The 17,924-nt window shown below is 40.6% G+C and overlaps 1 protein-coding gene across 2 annotated transcripts in view; it reads left to right on the top strand.

Annotated features, from left to right (window-relative positions):
* Positions 1-3,609: 3,609 nt before the first annotated feature.
* igf2bp2a (insulin-like growth factor 2 mRNA binding protein 2a) overlaps positions 3,610-17,924 on the top strand; it is a 61,244-nt gene continuing 46,929 nt past the window's right edge. For both annotated transcript variants that reach the window (XM_037686924.1, XM_037686923.1), the window contains exons 1-2: positions 3,610-4,008; positions 5,062-5,122. In XM_037686924.1, coding sequence (XP_037542852.1) covers positions 3,834-4,008; positions 5,062-5,122 — 236 coding nt within the window. In that variant the 5' untranslated portion in view covers positions 3,610-3,833. The remainder of the gene's footprint in view (positions 4,009-5,061; positions 5,123-17,924) is intronic.

Raw genomic sequence — 17,924 nt, 5'->3', positions numbered from 1 at the left:
TAAAAAGTGATTCATTACAAACTAACTTGATGTTAAAATGTTTATTGCAGTTCTGTTTTGTTACAATATATGTAAATCAGCACTGCGGCTTTGGTGAAACAAAGACCACTTGAGCACAAATCTCACCCACTGAGGTTTAACAGGGACCCTTGCTGGTCATAAACAACTTGAAAAGGTCTGCAAGAAGCCCCAACACTCAAATAACTTAAGATACTTTGTCAAGAGATGTGAATAAAGGAACTTAATTTGTCCAGTCCTTGCCACCTTGGCCAACAAATTGTACTTTTTTACTTTAATATTTCATAAAATGTGCATTACTAATTAATTATTACAACTTTTTTTATCATTACTTTTTTAAATTGGGTGAATTAATGCTTTTAAAATGTGTTATTCACTTATCTTTTTTACTATTCACCAACTCGTTTTTCATAATTTCTAACAAACTAGAAATTAAAAGCCATTTGATTTCGTATGTAGCTTATTCCTTTAAATTAATATAATTATTTAATAAACAATGGTTCCATGATGTAGTGTTAAAAGTATTCAAACTAATAAAGATTTTCCAAAATTACATGTAGTAGTTTTCCAGATGTGTTGTTATGCAATTGAAATGCAGGTACGCACTAAACGTAAACAAAGCTCTGCTGAATCCACTGGAAACCTCGTGGAAGCTCGAGTCACGTGATTGACCTACGTTAGGCTGGTTATGCAAACAAATACGGAGGTATCAGACGAGCGTTGGCTCAGAAAATGTGAGTATGCTGATCAGCGTTAAAAACTGGACGAGTAAAACCGCTTAAGAATATTCTAAACATTTTTAAACTCGATCCTGCTGTAACTGAGCTATTTTCAGTCACTGTTTATGTAGGGAAACAAACACATGATTGGCATCTTGTCACAAACTCCCATTTCTTTTGAATAAGTACACAAATAGAATGGTGCAGATTTTATTTCGTGGTTTGTCTTCATAGTGTTGCAACGAGTACCTTTTAAAGAAACAACAAAGTCCATGCTCAATAATCCAGGTATAAAAGCCAACATTTTTCAGTCAGGTCATCTGGACAGTTTTTTTTTTTGTGCTGAAACGTTTCACCTTTGATCCGGAAGACTTCATCAGTCAAGGAAACGCACAACAAAACTGATTCTTCTTCCAACAGCTTACTCCAAAGTGGAACAAACCAGTTCTGCTTGTGATAAGATGGTCTCTTTGGTACGCCCCTCCTCTATTGCCGGCCCTCTTCCTTGTTGACAGTCTTGTCAAACTGGTTGAAAACAACAAAGTCTACGCTCAGTATTCCAGGTATAAAATCCAACATTTTTCAGTCAGGTCATCTGGTTTTCAACCAGTTTGACAAGGAATAGGGCCAGCAATGGAGGAGGGGCGTACCAAAGAGACCCATCTAATCACCAGCAGAACTGGTTTGTTCCACTTTGGAGTAAGCTATTGGAAGAAGAATCAGTTTTGTTGCGTTTCCTTGACTGATGAAGCCTTCTGGATGGAAGGCGAAACATTTCAGCACAAAAAAAGAAACTGTCCAGTTGACCTGACTGAAAAATGTTGGCTTTTAAATAAACATTTTTATCATTTAACAATACCCGTTAATTGATTTTTAAAACTTGAGTTAAATGTAATTAAGTTGGGAAATGAATTATTTTCTGTTGTAAAAGCTGATATTTAATATTTAAAGACTTGCCAGTGTTAAAACGCTGCTGTGAGGCTCTTCTATGATAATAATGAAAGCATTTTGAAAACGCAGAGTGAGAAGGACTGAAGGCACGGGTCACAGCTGACCACACCTTGGAAACTGCCTGTTTATTCCCATGTTCTACCACAAGCCTACATATGTGTCGCTCTACTTGTTCCGCACTTCTCTCCAAATGTCACATCCCTTCTTGTCGCACCTCATTTCCCTTTCAGAGTGGAAATATTCATTTTTTTGACACCACTGACCTACTTCAGCACGGTCACATAAGTGCAAATATATTGCTTGAAATTCATTCATTCAACCTTTTCTTTGTACTGGTTAGTCTGGCAGATCCTTTAAGAAAACTTTGCACAATGAATGTTTTTCTTTCACTGTCACCTGGTGGCAGAAAAAGACCCAGGACTGGCGAGCGTGGATGCCTTCAGGAAAAGTAACTAAAGAGCTGTTTTGTAAATAAGCCACAGTTTGGACATTCCTCTGTTCACAGTGACGTAAAACAAGACGAGAAGGAACGGTCACGCCTGCTGCTGGCATGAACTCTGCTCTGCAGTGGGGTGGCAGTAAAGCTCTAAAATGCATAAAGAAGGGGAAAAAAGAGAAACACTCAGCTCTTTAGACAAGACAACAACGCTGCTACAGCCTTGCAGCTTTTGTCTGCCTTTAAACACGAACACTCCCATCTGCACACACAGCAAATAAAGGATGTAATATTCAAGAGTGGCAGAGTGATGGTGGGTGCACGAGGGCCAGGAATCCCAAAATATTTGCTGCACTTTACATTTTGGGCCTAAATGGTGCTTAATTTCTAATAAAGTGTAAACAAGCTTCAAGTTATGGTTAATCATTACAGGGATTATCAAATAAGAAGGGGTAAATTATTTCTGCAAGGACAAAATGTACAAAAGGAGGTTGCGTGGTTTCACTTTCGGTATTACGCATGTGATTTCCTCCTATTTTATGTTTGTCCTTTGAATTTGATGCAAAATGCACAAAGTTTCTGTAATACCTGCAGTGTTTTTTTTTTTCTCAAACAGGTGGTGCTCACTACAGCGAATAACCTGCATGAATCTATATTTCTGCATTACTAGTAAATGAATTAAAATGGGAGGATATGGGATAAGTGAGTTGACAAGTGCAGGGGCACCTCTAGAAAGTTCTCAGAGGGGCCAGATGAGGGACACCGATAATTCTGGGGTGGCACACTAAAGCCAATCTTAAATTATTTATCAAGAAAGCAAATTAATTTTGACATATTTTAATATGCAAAAAAACCCCTTAAAAATCTGTTCAACTTAACCTGTTGTCTTTATTCAGGGTGACCAGCTTTTAACGATTGTTCTGCTTTAAGAGCAGAAGCAAATGTGAAAAGATGAGAAAATTACCGTTAATGCTAGAAAAGCTGTGTCACCTAAAACTATCGTAAATGATGGAAAAGTGGCGCCACTTAACATGAATGACCAAAAAAAATGTGAGAAAAACTGCACCATGTAAAAAAAATTGTAATTATAGGAAAACAGTGCAAATAAACAAATATATATTTATAAATTAAAATAATACTTCCTCTGATCTGGGCTCCTTTGAGGACCCTTTAGTTCAGGAATGAAGAGGATGAGACTGGCCAAGGAGGCTCAGTGAGGTGGGGGGGGCATCCACTTCCATCCAGCCCTCACCCTTGGGGGTGGGATGGGGCATAAAGGTCGCCCTTCAGGCCCATCACTTTTACAGAAACCCCCCAAAATCATCATCCTCCAGTGATCTCTACATCTGCATTCTTTTTTTAAACATGATTTTATTTTTTAAGGGAGGTTTTATTTTTCTAAGGGCGGTGCTTGTTGGAGTAGCGTCGTAACGACACGCCCCCCTCCCCACCACTCCCCCTGTTGAAAGAGTTTGACCAGGGCCAGAGTTGTGGCGGTATTGGGGGGTTGGCTCATTGAGCTCCGTAGGAACCTGAAGGGGGGTGATTGCTGCGCTTTATTTTTTTTAACCTCCCCTTTATTTAATATTTTATTTATTATTATTTTTAATTCTGATTATCGCCTTTAGGAGTTAAGATTTGACAGCCACCCCTCCCTCCCTTTTTTTTTTTTTTTTTTAGCTTTTCTCCCCCCTCCTCGTTTTCAGATCATGAACAAACTATATGTTGGGAATTTAAGTCCTTCGGTCACCGTCGAGGACTTGACGCAGCTCTTCGGGGAGACGGAGCTGCCAGCGCCCGAGCAGGTCCTGCTCAAATCCGGCTATGCTTTTGTGGACTTCCCCGACCCGAACTCGGCCATAAAGGCTATAGAGAGCCTCTCGGGTGAGTGAAGTGAGCGCTGGGTTTGATCAGGAGGGATGCTTTTGCTGCTGACAGGGAGAGAGGAGCAGCCACGGCGGTCCACGCTGCGCGAGGTCCGGGTGCAGCGTTCAGTCTTGTTTGTGTTTTTGTTTGGGGAGTGGAGGGGTGCACAGGACCGTGTGTATGTATGACACCCATCTTTAGTTGAGCTGAACCCTCAGTCCAGGAGAAATGGCATAAAATGAACGATCCCGGCCAGGAGTCAGTCTGGGAGGTGATCCCGAAGACGCGGAGCGTCGAGTTTTACGCGCAGAGTTCTCTGTATTTTATTTCATTAAAGAAAACATTCTGATCGGGTGTATTTGTGTGTGTGTGGCTGCTGCTGTCTTTTAATGCAAAAGAAGACCAAAAGAGAGACAAGGGGGGGTGGGGGGAGTCACCCACTGGAATGTATGGGATGGTCTGACGGCTCAGTCCGGGGTAATTATTTTTCACTTATTTTTCGTCCTGATTTTATTGAGGAGCGCAGCGCGCGGCGAGCGCCCCAAACTTGCCGGAGCCCGGTTCGGCCGGGGTCCGGCTGGGTTTTTACGAGGTGTCTTGGAGGTGGGTCACGGGGGTCCTGAGGAAAAGAGCTCATAAACAGGTAGCTGAGGAAGGAGGAGGAGGGAGGACGAGGTGAGACGCTATTCCGCGCCGCTGCGCCTCGGCCACTCGGGAACGGCTTTCCTGCTCCAACCTAACCCGGGTTGATTTGTGTTGTTGTTTAAAAAACAACAACAACAAAAAAACAAACAAACAAATGCACCTACACAACAAAAAAGAGGAAACAACAAACATATAGCAGCACCCCTTCCTCCCCCTCCTCCCTCTGTGCTGCCTGTGGGAGTGGAAAGCATGGCTGCCCATTCCTCCTCCAAAACAACCTCAACATGCTTTCATGCTTTCTTATAGTGCCCCACTCTTGTTGTTTTATTTACTGTAAATATACTGAGGGCAGCCAGGGTGCGTGTAGTGCGCGTGGCAGCTTGAAGAACTTGCTGAAAAGTGACTGTCCATTTCCACCTCTTTCAGGTAAAGCGGAAATACACGGGAAGGTGATAGAAGTAGACTACTCTGTCCCAAAAAAACTAAGGTAGGAAACACCCCCCCCCCCCCCCCCCCCTCCCCAGGCTGTGAAACAATCACACATTATTGTAATCATGCGCATCTATACTGTGTGCTGTGCCCCATGGCGGATTGCTTGTGACCTGTAGGCTTCCGCTCTGAAATATAGCAAGACTTTTGGTTGTTGTTTTGTTTTCTGGGGTGCTGCCTGGTGCCAGGTTCTTCTTCGTGTTTTGGTGCTTGCTGTTGAAAGCTGTAATTATGTGGTGGACAAACAAACAAAAAGGAAAACAATAATAAAAAATAAAAAAAGACCCTAACATCCGCAGAACAGTGGCTGCTCCGCTGCCATGTTGCGTGATCTCTGCAGTGAGGCCACACACACACAGTTACGCACACGCCGCGCACATGTATCAACATGGTCCTAATTAATATTTTTAAACAAACGGATTAATTTGCATACACATAAACTGTTGTCCCCGCTAGATGATAAAAAAAAAAAAATCTATGGTCAAAGGGTTGCAATGCGCGCTGAGTTTTCCCTCTTTGGTATATTTTGAAAAATATATATACATATATATTTTTTACTTTTGTAAACCAATCTATTGCATGCCCAAACAGATTACAAACACAATTTTCTCTGGTTGTTTGATGAAAATGCCCTGAACACTAATTCTCTGCTCATAACGCAGATTACGCAAAGAAAACCAGCTTTTCACGTCTATTTTCCCAAAAGAACCATTACTTTCTATAGGGGGGAGAGTACATTGCGTGACTAAAAGGTAAATATTCAACCCCCTTGTGGAGGAGCACGTGATCCCTACTTCATGTGCTCTCAGTGTAGTCCTCCCCCTCCAGTGCGCGCCACACTTTCCTGCCATGTTTTTGTCGCTTTAGAGGATAAATAATGCGTAAAATGCGCAGTTATTCAGCTTTTGTGCAGTTCTTCTGCTTTACGGCTCGTTGTGACTGCGTTTTTTGAAGCTCCGTGGCGCAACATGGTGTCAAATCGTGCGCCACTCCCCTCACCACTTCATGTGCACGTAGGCCATGATGGAAAGGCTGGGAGAGCCTCATAATGGCTGCCATGATGGGCCTGCCTGCTCTGTGCGCGGCTATAGGCGGACTCAGGATAGAGCTAAAAGTCGATACACTTCCCCCTAAACCACCTCTCCCTCGTCATATATGTGTGTGCGTGTGTATGGGTGTGTGTGCAGCTGCTGGACCCGCATTCTGGAGGAAAAAAAGGCCTTGAAGCGAAATCTCCGCCATGTCTGTGAGGTTCACAGCAGAGCGGCGTGATGCGTTCAGGTGCTCCTTTCTTAACGTATATTTACAGTTAAAAAGGCGCATTTAGGGTCCTTTCTGCTTGGTTATGTTGCCTTTTAAATAAAATTACCAGTTTAAGGGTAGAAATAAAGAACTAAAAACCTATTTGAATATCGTCTGTTTGTTTTGTGCTTTTATTAAAGGCTCATAACGTAAATTGTAATTTTTTTAGAAACTCAAAATTTTATGTTACATTAAATTATTTTACTGGTTTAAATCACGTTAATGCATCATTTTAATGTATTCCAACATGTCCTGATGCATACACAATACGTTTAATAATCCAGCCACAAATTTATCCAGTTTTATGCGCTGTTTATATTATTTTAGCTAAACACACTAAATTATTACATGAACTGGTTTGCGTTTTTAATAAAAAAAAAAAAAAATCAGTAGTTTTACTGTGAATTGAAGCTAGAGGATTGAATTAAAATACAATTTAGTGATTTGGGTTATTTAGGAAATATGGACTTTTTTCCAGGCCTAAACTTGTTTATTGTTTTTTTCTGTCTTTTGTTGTGATATTTACCACATGAACACATTTTCATTAACAGTAAAATCTTGTATTTAAAAAAAAAAAATTTAGAAAAGAAATTTATGTAACTGGGCCCTAAAAAAATTTGGGTTTTAGGTGTAAACTGTGTTGTTTTGATGTTTTATTCATCATTTAAACATATTCTTTATATGTTTTGACACTTTATTTGATTCAAAAACACATGTTGTTTTTTTTTAATAAAAGAAAAATCTTTTTCCAGTGTAGTCACTTTTAAAAGCTATTATCTAAAGCAGAAGAGAATTATTCCTTTCACATTGTTACTAATATTTTAAAAAGTTGTTTTTGTAGCTATTGAGTCATTTTTTAAATAGTTTTATTAATGTTGGATATTTAGATGACTACAAAACCATAAATAAGTATTATTTATATTTAAAAGATTGATTTCATATTTGAGAGCTTCAGTTTAAAATCCTATTTCTGGAATATTTGGTGTCATATTTAACATGCAAGGATGGAGGTTTAAATTACACTTCGATGTGTAAAAACAAACATACACCAGGGTTTAATTTAAACCTCCAGGTTTAAATCTGCATAAATTATTATCATGCAATAACAAATCTTGATTAAAATAAGTGAGTTCAGTAACAAACTACAATTTTCTTTTACAAACAAAACAAAAATCTAAATAAATTTGTGTCTTTGCTGTTTTATTTAAAGCTCATTATTCTATTAAAATAAATCATTCAGAGGAAGTTTCTGTTCTGATTGAAGCTGGGCAGTAATTGGTATTATTGATCCAGAAACCTGATCAATAGTTGATCAAGATTAGACAAGATAACGTTGTCGAGAGTTAAACGTGGTGCATGTAAATTTTGTTTTCCTGTTTAACAGCTGATTTGGTGAAAATAAAAAGCCTTTTTTAAATTTTTATTTACCTTTCTGACTGGATCGAGTAAAATAAAAACGTGATAAACTTAAGATGGAAGTAGAAACTTTTTGTAAACAAAACTGTTCAGCTCAGTGATAATTTATGGAAAAACACGTTAAATTAACTTTAAAATTTATTTTAAAATGGATAAAAAGACCTGAGTGTAAACATCTGCATTGCACCACAGCGTTTCCCATGCAGATGTGTGTGTTATCATTCCACACTGAGTCAAAACAGCGAAACACGATATCCATCAGTTGATCCACTTTGAGTCCATTAATTCTCCCCAGTTGATCCCAGTTGAAGTGGAAGCTGTCTCTGGTTCCGGCAGCAGGAGATGTGTCCAGCTGCGTTCTCCTCACCTGTCCATCAGAACCAATCAGTGATCGGTTTAAAGGAGCGGATGAACACCCATATATGCCTCTGATCAGTTTCGGCCCTAAAGTGCCTTTGTTGTTTTTTTTAAATCACACTTTTCTTCTTGATTCACAACATAATGGAAATGAGCTTGTTCCTTATGAGAGTTTGTTTGTATTGAAGGCTTTGGTTTGGAGTTTTGTTGGGTTTAAACCGCTTTCAGTAGCTGCAAATTTTGTGTAGCGACTGTTGTCTTTTTCAGCGAAGCTGATTTTTTGGTTCTTTTTTCACCGACTCGCTCGTACAGTGAAGCTTAAGGGAGCAGTGAGAATCAGATGTGAGAGAATTGTAAATTCACTGCGTGTCTATTTGAGCCCTGAGATCACTGCCTGAGTTTTTTCCCCTCGTCCCCCTAACACTCGCTTGTATTTCACACTAACGTATGTGGAGGTTTCACATTCTCCTGTAACTTGTTGCATGACTGCTGTCATGCAATGACACTATGTCTTTACTGTAGCTTTACAATTCACCACAGCAGGATTTAAATGATCAGCCGCTCACGTTTGGAAGGTGTGGCTCGGATAAACACATATGTTCCCACCTCGTCTCCATCTGAGGACACCTGCCTCTGAAGTGCTCTTATTGGTGACGAGGAGGACCATTCTTCTGTCGGTTTAGTAAATGTGCACTCCTGAAGGCCAGGCAGTGTTTTTACCAATGTGTGCAGACAGGTCCATTCAAGATGGCCACCACAGCTAAGCAACCTTGTCTAACAAAAAAATGCCTATACCCCAGTCAGTTTTACATGGACTGAGCTAAAATATGTTGTGGTCGTAGCTGAGAGTCCTTCCCAATGCGTACTTCAAGCACTAATCAATCGTGCAAGATCTATGTTTAAAACTCAGCCATTATTAATGGAGGCAACTGCGTTCGTTAGCAAAATATCTCATGCACTTTGCGTAGAACTAAATGAAACTTTCAGGTGTACAACTACAACTGATTCACTTTTAGTCTCAACCTGATTGAAGATGGCTGCCAAAGGCTGAACACCTTAGAAAACCTTAAAATGGCTTTAACTCAGCCTGTCTTACAGGTATTTGGCTAAACCTTAGTATGGTAGTAGCTGGACATCCTCTTTATTGCATACTCTGAGCTTCTCACATTGCGCAACATATTTACACAAAATTTTGGAATTAGCGGTTAAAATCAGCATTGTAAGTTAGCAAAATATCTCACTAATCACTGAGCAGATTTTAATGAAAGTCTCAGAAGGTAATCATCGGGTTAACTTAATAACATAACTCAATTCAAGATGGCCGCCACAGGTACTTGACCTTAGCCAACACAACAATTGCCATAATTCAGTCAGTTTTACAGCTTTTGAGCTGAAATTTGATGTGGTAGTAGCTGAGCGTCATCTTCAACGCGTTTTCTGAGCATTTGACCAAAATGGCTACAACCAGATTACCATAAATCATAAAATAATTTCAGTTTAAAACTCTGCAATGGAAGGTGGAGGGCAAAATGCATTCCTTCCAGAAAAGCTAGATCTTTCATTTTAACAATGAGCACTAAATAAAACTTGTATTAAAGAGACACAATCATAAAGCCTCTTTAAACTGAGCTACACAAACCTTCACACCACCTGTGAGAGGACATGTCCCTGATGAAATGTTCTTTTTGGCACGCTGAGGTCAGCTTCTGTTTGTGGAGAAGAAAAGAGAAAGTTCAATTCTGGCACTCTTTCATCATCTCTGGAAAGCTATACCTCTAATACACTTGGTGACATGTTTGTCTGCCAAGTATAATTTGCTTGTTTGCACGAAGGAAACGTGCACGTCGTTGTTTTTCAGTCACCGTTTTGGTCAGATGTGTGAAGTGGCTGTTAAAGCAGGGTTTGATGAATTGATGGAATGCTTAATGTGATTTAATGAGAAATAAATCAGGATTATGTGTTGAGCAGTTTGTCCCTTTTTTGGGGGAAATCATTTAAAAGCGCAACAGCTGCTCCGTCTCTTTCCGTCGTCCCCCTCCCCACATCGCCCTGCCTTGCTTGTCACTCGGTCTGTTTCTGAGATGTATCCGTGCTGCATGAGAACACGAGTCGCAGAAATGAGACCGAAATGTTTGATATGTTTAAATCCCCTTGCCGTTCACTTTTCGGGTCCTCAGAAGGGCGTGGCGTGCAGAGGAGGAGGTGTGGCGCTGAGCAGCTGAGAACAGCAGGTGGCATTTCTCACACATGCGGCCTCCTGCTTGTGCCATATCATCACCATATAAAACTGCTCTGCTGGTACAACTTAAGATCTCTGATGGGTTTCGAACAGGTGAAAACTCACAAGGAGCCAATTAGCGTTCAAGACGTGTGGCAGCTTGAAGCAGGTCAAATGGACTCTGAGCTCCTCTTTTGGACCTTTGATTTGTACATTGATTACTCAACTTGTCCTCGTTCGTAATATGGTTAGAAATTGGACAAAAATCACCTCAAAGTAACTCAAAAATATCCAAAAAGTTGCAAAGGACTCTTAGAAAGATGCTATGATACCACAAAGATTTCTCATTACTAGTCAGTCATACAAAAGTTAAATAAATAAGGACACATTTAACATTGTTAGCAAAACTACTCAATTCCGTTTATTTATAAAGTGCCAAGTCACAGCAGAAGTCATCTCAGGGCACTGAACAAAACATGCATATATATATATATATATATATATATATATATATATATATATATATATATATATATACTCCCTGATGAGGAAGAAACCTTTAGCAGAACCAGGTTGGAGGACAAGCAACCATCTGCTTCGACCGGCTGTGTTGAGAGAACAGGAAGGAGGAACAGATACACAATGGCAGGTTGAGAATCACGTTAAGATAGAAACTGTATCAAATGAAAACTATTCAATTTTAACAATTCATTTTAAGAAATTAGGTAAATTTATCCTCTAGTAGTGTAAGCCTATGGCAACATAACAATCCAACCCTTACTATAGGATTTATCAAAAAGGAAAGTCTTAAGCCAAGTCTTAAAACTGAACAATGTCTCAGTCCTACAGACAGAAACTGGAAGTTGGTTGCACAAGAGAGGAACCTGATAACTGAAAGCCCTTCCTCCCAATTCAATTCAATTCAGTTTATTTACTGTATATAGCGCCAAATCACAACAAAGTTGTCTCAGGGCACTTTACAGGAACATTCACATACATAAAAGCCAATTAGTAAAGTTCTCTATCTAAGGAATCTGCTCTTGAAAACTCTAGGAACTGCAAGTAAGCCTGCAGTCTGAGAGTGAAGTGCAAACTGTGAATTTGACAGGGAGCCAATGGAGCGAAGCTAAAACTGGAGAAATACAGTCTCTCCTACTAACCCTGACTAAGATACAATAAAAATGTTCATGCGGATGTAAGTTTTGCATATTTTCTTGCAGATCTTTTTAACTAGCTAAAAAGAAAAGATTTAAGCGCTAAACTCCGGAGCTTCAGCATGCAGCATCCATGGAGAAGCATCTCCTCTTCCCACCATCTTTCACAGTCGAGACAACGGCGTCCTGGCAAGCGAAAACGCAAATCCACAAGCCAAACTGAGCATCACATCCTGAAAGTGAAGATGCCACCTACACTATTCAAATCAAACATTTTTCTCCGAAAGAACAAAACTGAGATAGTTAGAAAGCATAGGTAATGTTTCTAGTGCTGCAGATGAACTTTTTCTTTAAAAAAAAATTAACATAAAATGGTGACTTGCAAGGCAGATGCAATCATCTGAGAGAAACCTATGCTAAAAATGATAGAAATGAGTGTTAAACAGCAGGTTTTACTGATAATATGCCAAGCTACAAGATGTTGACGGAATAATATACATTTATTGAGTTGGGTTTTGAAGAAAGACTATGAACAAACAATATCTTACCTGCTGAAGTTAGCTCTTAACTTTAGCTGGTATTTATAAACCTTTACGCTGCTGTTGATTTCACAAATACACAGTCATGGCTGAAATTAAAAAAATTTCATGTAAACCACCGTGTTAAAAATATGGTTCCTAAGATTTAAATAAATTTTAATGATACCAGAGACAAAGCATTTTTTAACCTGATGTTGCTCTGAGCCTTTATTCTGTTGTCGTACTCAAAGGTGGGGAAGCCCCTAAACTTTTACCCTTGTTAAAAAAAGATGTGGTTGGTTGGTTGTGCGTTTTATCCAGTGGATAACTCAGTCAGTCATGGCTTGTCCACCACAGGAGTGATTACACCTCTCATTTTGAAGTATTGTTGTTTTGAAATAATTGTTGGCAAGAAGCTAGAAGAGTTAGCATGTTAGCAGGTGAAGTATACGGCGGTGTGCAGGCTCACAAAAGACTGTAGTGTAGCTATGAGGCTAAGGAGGCTGATAAAATACTAACATTAGCTCGTCGGGTTCTTAACTTTACTTCACAAAAATCAGAAATGCAGGAACTTAATACAAAGTAATATACCAGTAGTCCCATTTATTTATTTATTTTTAGTATTTTAAATAAAAATAAATAAAACAGCTTGTTGACTCCGGTGTTTTAGCTATTGGTATATTTAAATGAAATTAAAATGATAAATTCATTCTCAATACTTGTGAATAAATTCAGAACCAACTTTTATTAAAAAAAAAATCACAATATTCATCATAAAATAAAACAATTTAAATAGAATTGCTGATCATAAATTGATTTAAAATCTGAATTACATGCACAAAAAGCTGACAAATTATTAAAAAAAGTGACTGTCAACATGTTCACGCAGGCTTCTGTCTCCTGAATTAATTAATTCATGCCTAAAAATAAATATTTTGTTTGGCAGTAATATACTTTCATACTTTGTACTTAAAAATATATCATTATTAAGCAACATGTGAGCAGCCAAAACAATGCTAATTGCATTTTTGTTTGAGGCGAAAAAAAAGAAGCTAATAATGCATTTTAAAACTCTTGTTTTAATCATGTGAATCTTTGAAACTTTTAGAGATTGAAGTTGTTTAAAGACAGCAGCAGCTCACTTTAGCCATAATTTAGTAAAATTTAAACTTTAATTCTCTAAATTGTAGCTGTTCATAAGCTATCTGCAACAGGTAAGATATTAATTGTTCTTAGGCCTAATATCTTTGCAGCAAACATTACAGGGACCTGACTCTGTTTAAGCGCCTCATTCACAATTTTCTTCATCTGGTCTTGCAGTCATTTTGATTTGGCACAGAAGAACAATTACATGCACGGATCTATTTTGCACGCAACAAGCCGTGCACGCAGCCGGGAAATTGTCTTTTGATATCACAGTTTTTGATGTCAGCCCACTTGGAAGTTGCAAATGTCGAAAGATAGCGTGCCTTTCGTCTTCTGACATTTACAGCATCCTGATGTGGGAGCAGAGCGGCGGCGGCGGCGGCATGCTCGTGAGCGCGCGCGCATGTTTACAGGTCGCGCTGCATTCACTTCCAGCTGCTCCAGGTTAGATTCTCCACGTTGCCATGGGAACCTGTTTGGAGTGGTTTTTCTGAGGTAGAGAAAAGGAGCTCAAACAGGCCTTTTTAGAAAATAAACCCTAAGTGCTCCAGTGCATGCAGCAAAAAGAAAAATAAATGAATAAAAAGTTGAGTTTACTGATGCGGCGCTGTGAGATTCACCCCAGAAAGTGAGCGTTGATAGCGCTGTCATGATTGTACGGTTACAGGTTTGGTTTGCTGTAAATCGTCAGACTTTACGTCCTGTAATTTTCGTCTCACCGGACAAGAGCGAAGGCCGTCCCCATGCAGGCTGCAGTCCTGCTGGCTGTTCGTGGCTCTGGTTATGGGTGGTGCAGTGGTCAGAGTGCTGATTTTATATGACAGTGAATACATAATTTAGTAGGACGCCTCGGTAAAAATGCCTGTGTAAATCTGTGGCTTCCCACATGCGCAGAGGAAACTGCTGAATTTGTGTATGTCACGGCCGCAGCCCTGTTGTGACCCGTCTTATTCATTTTCATCCGTTTCTATATGCATGCAACAGAAAGCACCCCCCCAACAGAACAAGGCGTCCACACACAGCCGAGCCTCCAGCACAACCTTCAGCACAGCCTGACCATTGTGCTTCCTCTGTCTGTGACGGAAGAGGAAAACACGGGGAGGACTTCCGAGCGCAGGATGAGTGAATGCACGCTTTTCCTCTTGGAGCGTTCATGGGAGTTTAATCCCCCTGTGGGGAGGAGTAAGCGTGGCTGACAGAGGGCAGCATTTCTTCCTCCATGGGTGCTGTCCTGTCCCAGCAGGGTGTGAGGGGTCTGCTCACGAATGGACAGGCTTCTATTTTCTGGTTTAAAGTAGATTTGGACATTGTGTGTGCTTTCACATCGACCATCTCCTGACTTCTTAGGGTATTTGGATGCAAGACAACCACGTCTGCCTGCAGATCCTGATCTAAACGGAAATATGTCAACACTGATCAAGATCTGCATTTCAGATACATATTTATACATTAAAGATGATCTTCTCATGTCTCTAGTTCTTTTCCTCAAGCTTTTATTTTACGCTTAAACAAGAAACTCAACATGAAACTACGTCCTCCTTTAAAAAGCGTCTTCTTCAGGCGTCATCATTATTATTATTATTTATATTTGTTTAGATGGATGGATGGATGGATGGATGGATGGATGGTGGATGGATGCTTTATTCATCCCGAAGGAAATTATATGGCAATCTGTAGCTCTCATTCATACAAACAATAAGATAAAAACACACCAGATTAAAAAAAAAAAAGAATAGGACTGAAAAATGAAACTCCAAAAGGCTTAAAAAAAATAGACACGTTTTTTACAAGTTGTGGGTCATTTTTTGTATTGTTTTATGTTTGTTTTTTGAGTAGAGTATTTGGTGTTCAGTTTGATTTTCAAGTAATGCTGTGTTTCTATTTTTAGTTATTTTGCCAAGTGCTGTTCATACTTTTATTATTTGATTATTTGATTGTGTTTTCTTCAGTTTAGTTTCAATTTGTTTTTTTCTTCTGTGGCTCCAATTCACAACACAAGTCACATCCAGTCACACTCCACGACTTTTCCTCCGTTGTTGCTGTGACTTGTGCCATGTGGTTGTGTTTCGTCTGTAGCATTGTTGCTTTTTGCTCTCAGGGTTGCCGTATCCGAAACGTTCCCGCGTTTCAGCCCTGCAGAACTCGCAGGCGCTCCTGTAGTCTCAGCAGAAGGGCTGTGTTTGTATTTGGCTCTTGCGATACGTCGTGAAGCCTGTTGTTTTACGCAGCTGTGCACGATCCCACTTCTGATTTGCTGAGCCCAGATATGAGCTGCGTAATGTGGGCCAGGCAGGTGCTGGTGAGTCGGACGACTCCATCTGTCTTCCTGCCAAGTGGCCCGGCTCGTGCCAATACCCGGTCAGCCTCTTTTATAGGAGAGAAAGACAGAGCATCCGCTGTGTGAGAGACAGCGAAGGTGAGGCAACCGTGGATAGAGTTGCAATATAAAGGAGTGACCCTATGGGAGTCCTTTTGAGTGGTCTCTTAACAGTTGCTGCAGGAACAGCAGGATATAAAAACAATATCTTTAGCTGCTCTCTTCCTGACAACTGGCTAGTATTTCCCAGGAGACGCAGAATTTTTAGGCGTTCCGTCTCCAAACATGTCACCCAGCAGATTTCCTACAAATGCAGAAGCTGCTGTGGTGATGTGAAGCACATCACAAGATCTTTTGTTCGTCAGTCCTAAAGCTTTAAGCTGCCTTGTTCTTTCTTTGAAAACGGACGCCAATAAGAACAAAGGTAGAACAGCTCATGCTAAACTGTCACAGTGTATGTGCAAGTTGCCAGAGTACCATCTGATTGATTGATTGTGTGTTTTGTATGGAAATGTAGACAATTATTCCAGCTATTCATCTGCTTGTCCTTCCAGGTGTGCTGCACCTTTGTCTCCCGCATGCAAACAGCATTGTGACGCTGACCGATGAGTTTTTCTGTGCGTGCCAAGTTAAATAAAGCGCACGCTGACACGTATTCAATTAAAACGAAATCGTGAGTCCAGTGCAGAGGTAAAGAACCCGAAGGCGAAACCGTGGGCGTCTTTAGCTCAGCGGGTTAGTAAATATTTGATGCTGGAGCAGCCATGCATGCGTTCTTGTGCAGGAATAAAATACTTAATGAGATCTTTGCTACGAGCAAAAAATGAAGCCGAAGCCACTTCTTTTTGTGTGTGCGTTCACCTACGCGCCCGCTCTGCTCAGGTATTTGTTTTGATTAGGAGGGAGTTTCATAAAATGCAGCTGCAGTTTACTCTCCGTTCGCTCCTCCGCCTGTCACTCTGCATTTCCACTGCAGCACTTGTCTTCCCTCCATCCTCCCCCCACTCCTCCTCCTCACATGTGCATGTGTTGTGTCAGCATACCACCGAGATAGATGGCGTGTATTATTGTCTCTCGCTTCCTCCCTACGGCTCGCAACGTCACCGCTCCCTCTGGCACGGAGAGGCGGCAGGCGAGGGGGTGTAAAATAGCGTACAACTGTATGTTCTGTACTATAAGCTGACTGTGAGCAGATAGCGGAGCAAACACAGGCTGTTTATTCTTGGTACAGTTGTGGTTCAGATTCTTCAGCAGTACTGTACATGCCTGCGCGTGTGTATGTGTTTTTTGTGTTGCTGCCATGACCCAAGTGGGAAGCAGCAGTCCATTTCAGAGCTGGTGGCTGGGATGATTTTGTTTCAAGTGGTGTGAGGACTGACTCCAGGCCGGCCCGGTTTCCGGTCGTTTTGACGTTGCGGTGCAATAGATTACAGAGACGTAGAATGACAAGCTTCAAAAGCTGGTTTGATGTCAGATAGACGGCGGTGGAGATGATGCATTAGAAGGGCTCACGTTTGTTCTTTCTTTCTTTTCAAGGGTAATTGTTGCACCCTCTCGTGGATACACGCCCACCTCAGGCATCTGTAGAGCATTTACAGCGTCACCACACTTTAGACAAGATGTGCACAAGACAGGTTTGCACTCAAACGCAGGTTATTATTAACCTGTATTTAACCAGGCAAATCCCATTGAGATCACAGATCTCTTTTGCAAGGGAAGCCTGGGCCTGATGGCAGACTAACATGCATGTTTTTAGTCTGTGGGGGGAAACCGGAGAAAACCCACGCAAGCACGAGGAGAACATGCAAACTCAACACAGAAAGACCCCAGGTCCAACCAGGGATTGACCCCAGAACCTTCTTGCAGTAAAGCAACAGTGTTAACCACTGAGCTGTCATGCTGAAAAAAAAAACAACAAAAAAAAAACACAGGTTAAAATTTGTAACCAAAATGACACGAGGTAAAACAAAGTTTGCAATGTCTTTTTTATTTATTATTTTTGCTTGTCTTTAGATGACTCATTACTGTGGATGTTCTACTCAGAATGAGGCTGATTACCGTAGTTTTCGGCGTATAAGTCGCTCCAGAGTATAAATCGCATCAGTCAAAAAAAGCATCACGAAGAGGAAAAAAACATACATATGTTGCTTTGGCGTATAAGTTGCATTTATTATGCATTTATTTAATGGTCAAAACAGCTTAAACAGCCTGGGTGGCGCGGTGCCATCCATCCATCCATCCATCCATCCATCCATCCATCCATCCATCCATCCATCCATCCATCCATCCATCCATCCATCCATCCATCCATCCATCCATCCATCCATCCATCCATCCATCCATCCATCCATCCATCCATCCATCCATCCATC

This window comes from Nematolebias whitei, chromosome 13 (genome assembly GCF_014905685.2).
Source record: "Nematolebias whitei isolate Nwh7 chromosome 13, NemWhi1, whole genome shotgun sequence".
Taxonomy (NCBI): domain Eukaryota; kingdom Metazoa; phylum Chordata; class Actinopteri; order Cyprinodontiformes; family Rivulidae; genus Nematolebias; species Nematolebias whitei.
This window is presented reverse-complemented; position numbering and strand designations above follow the sequence as displayed.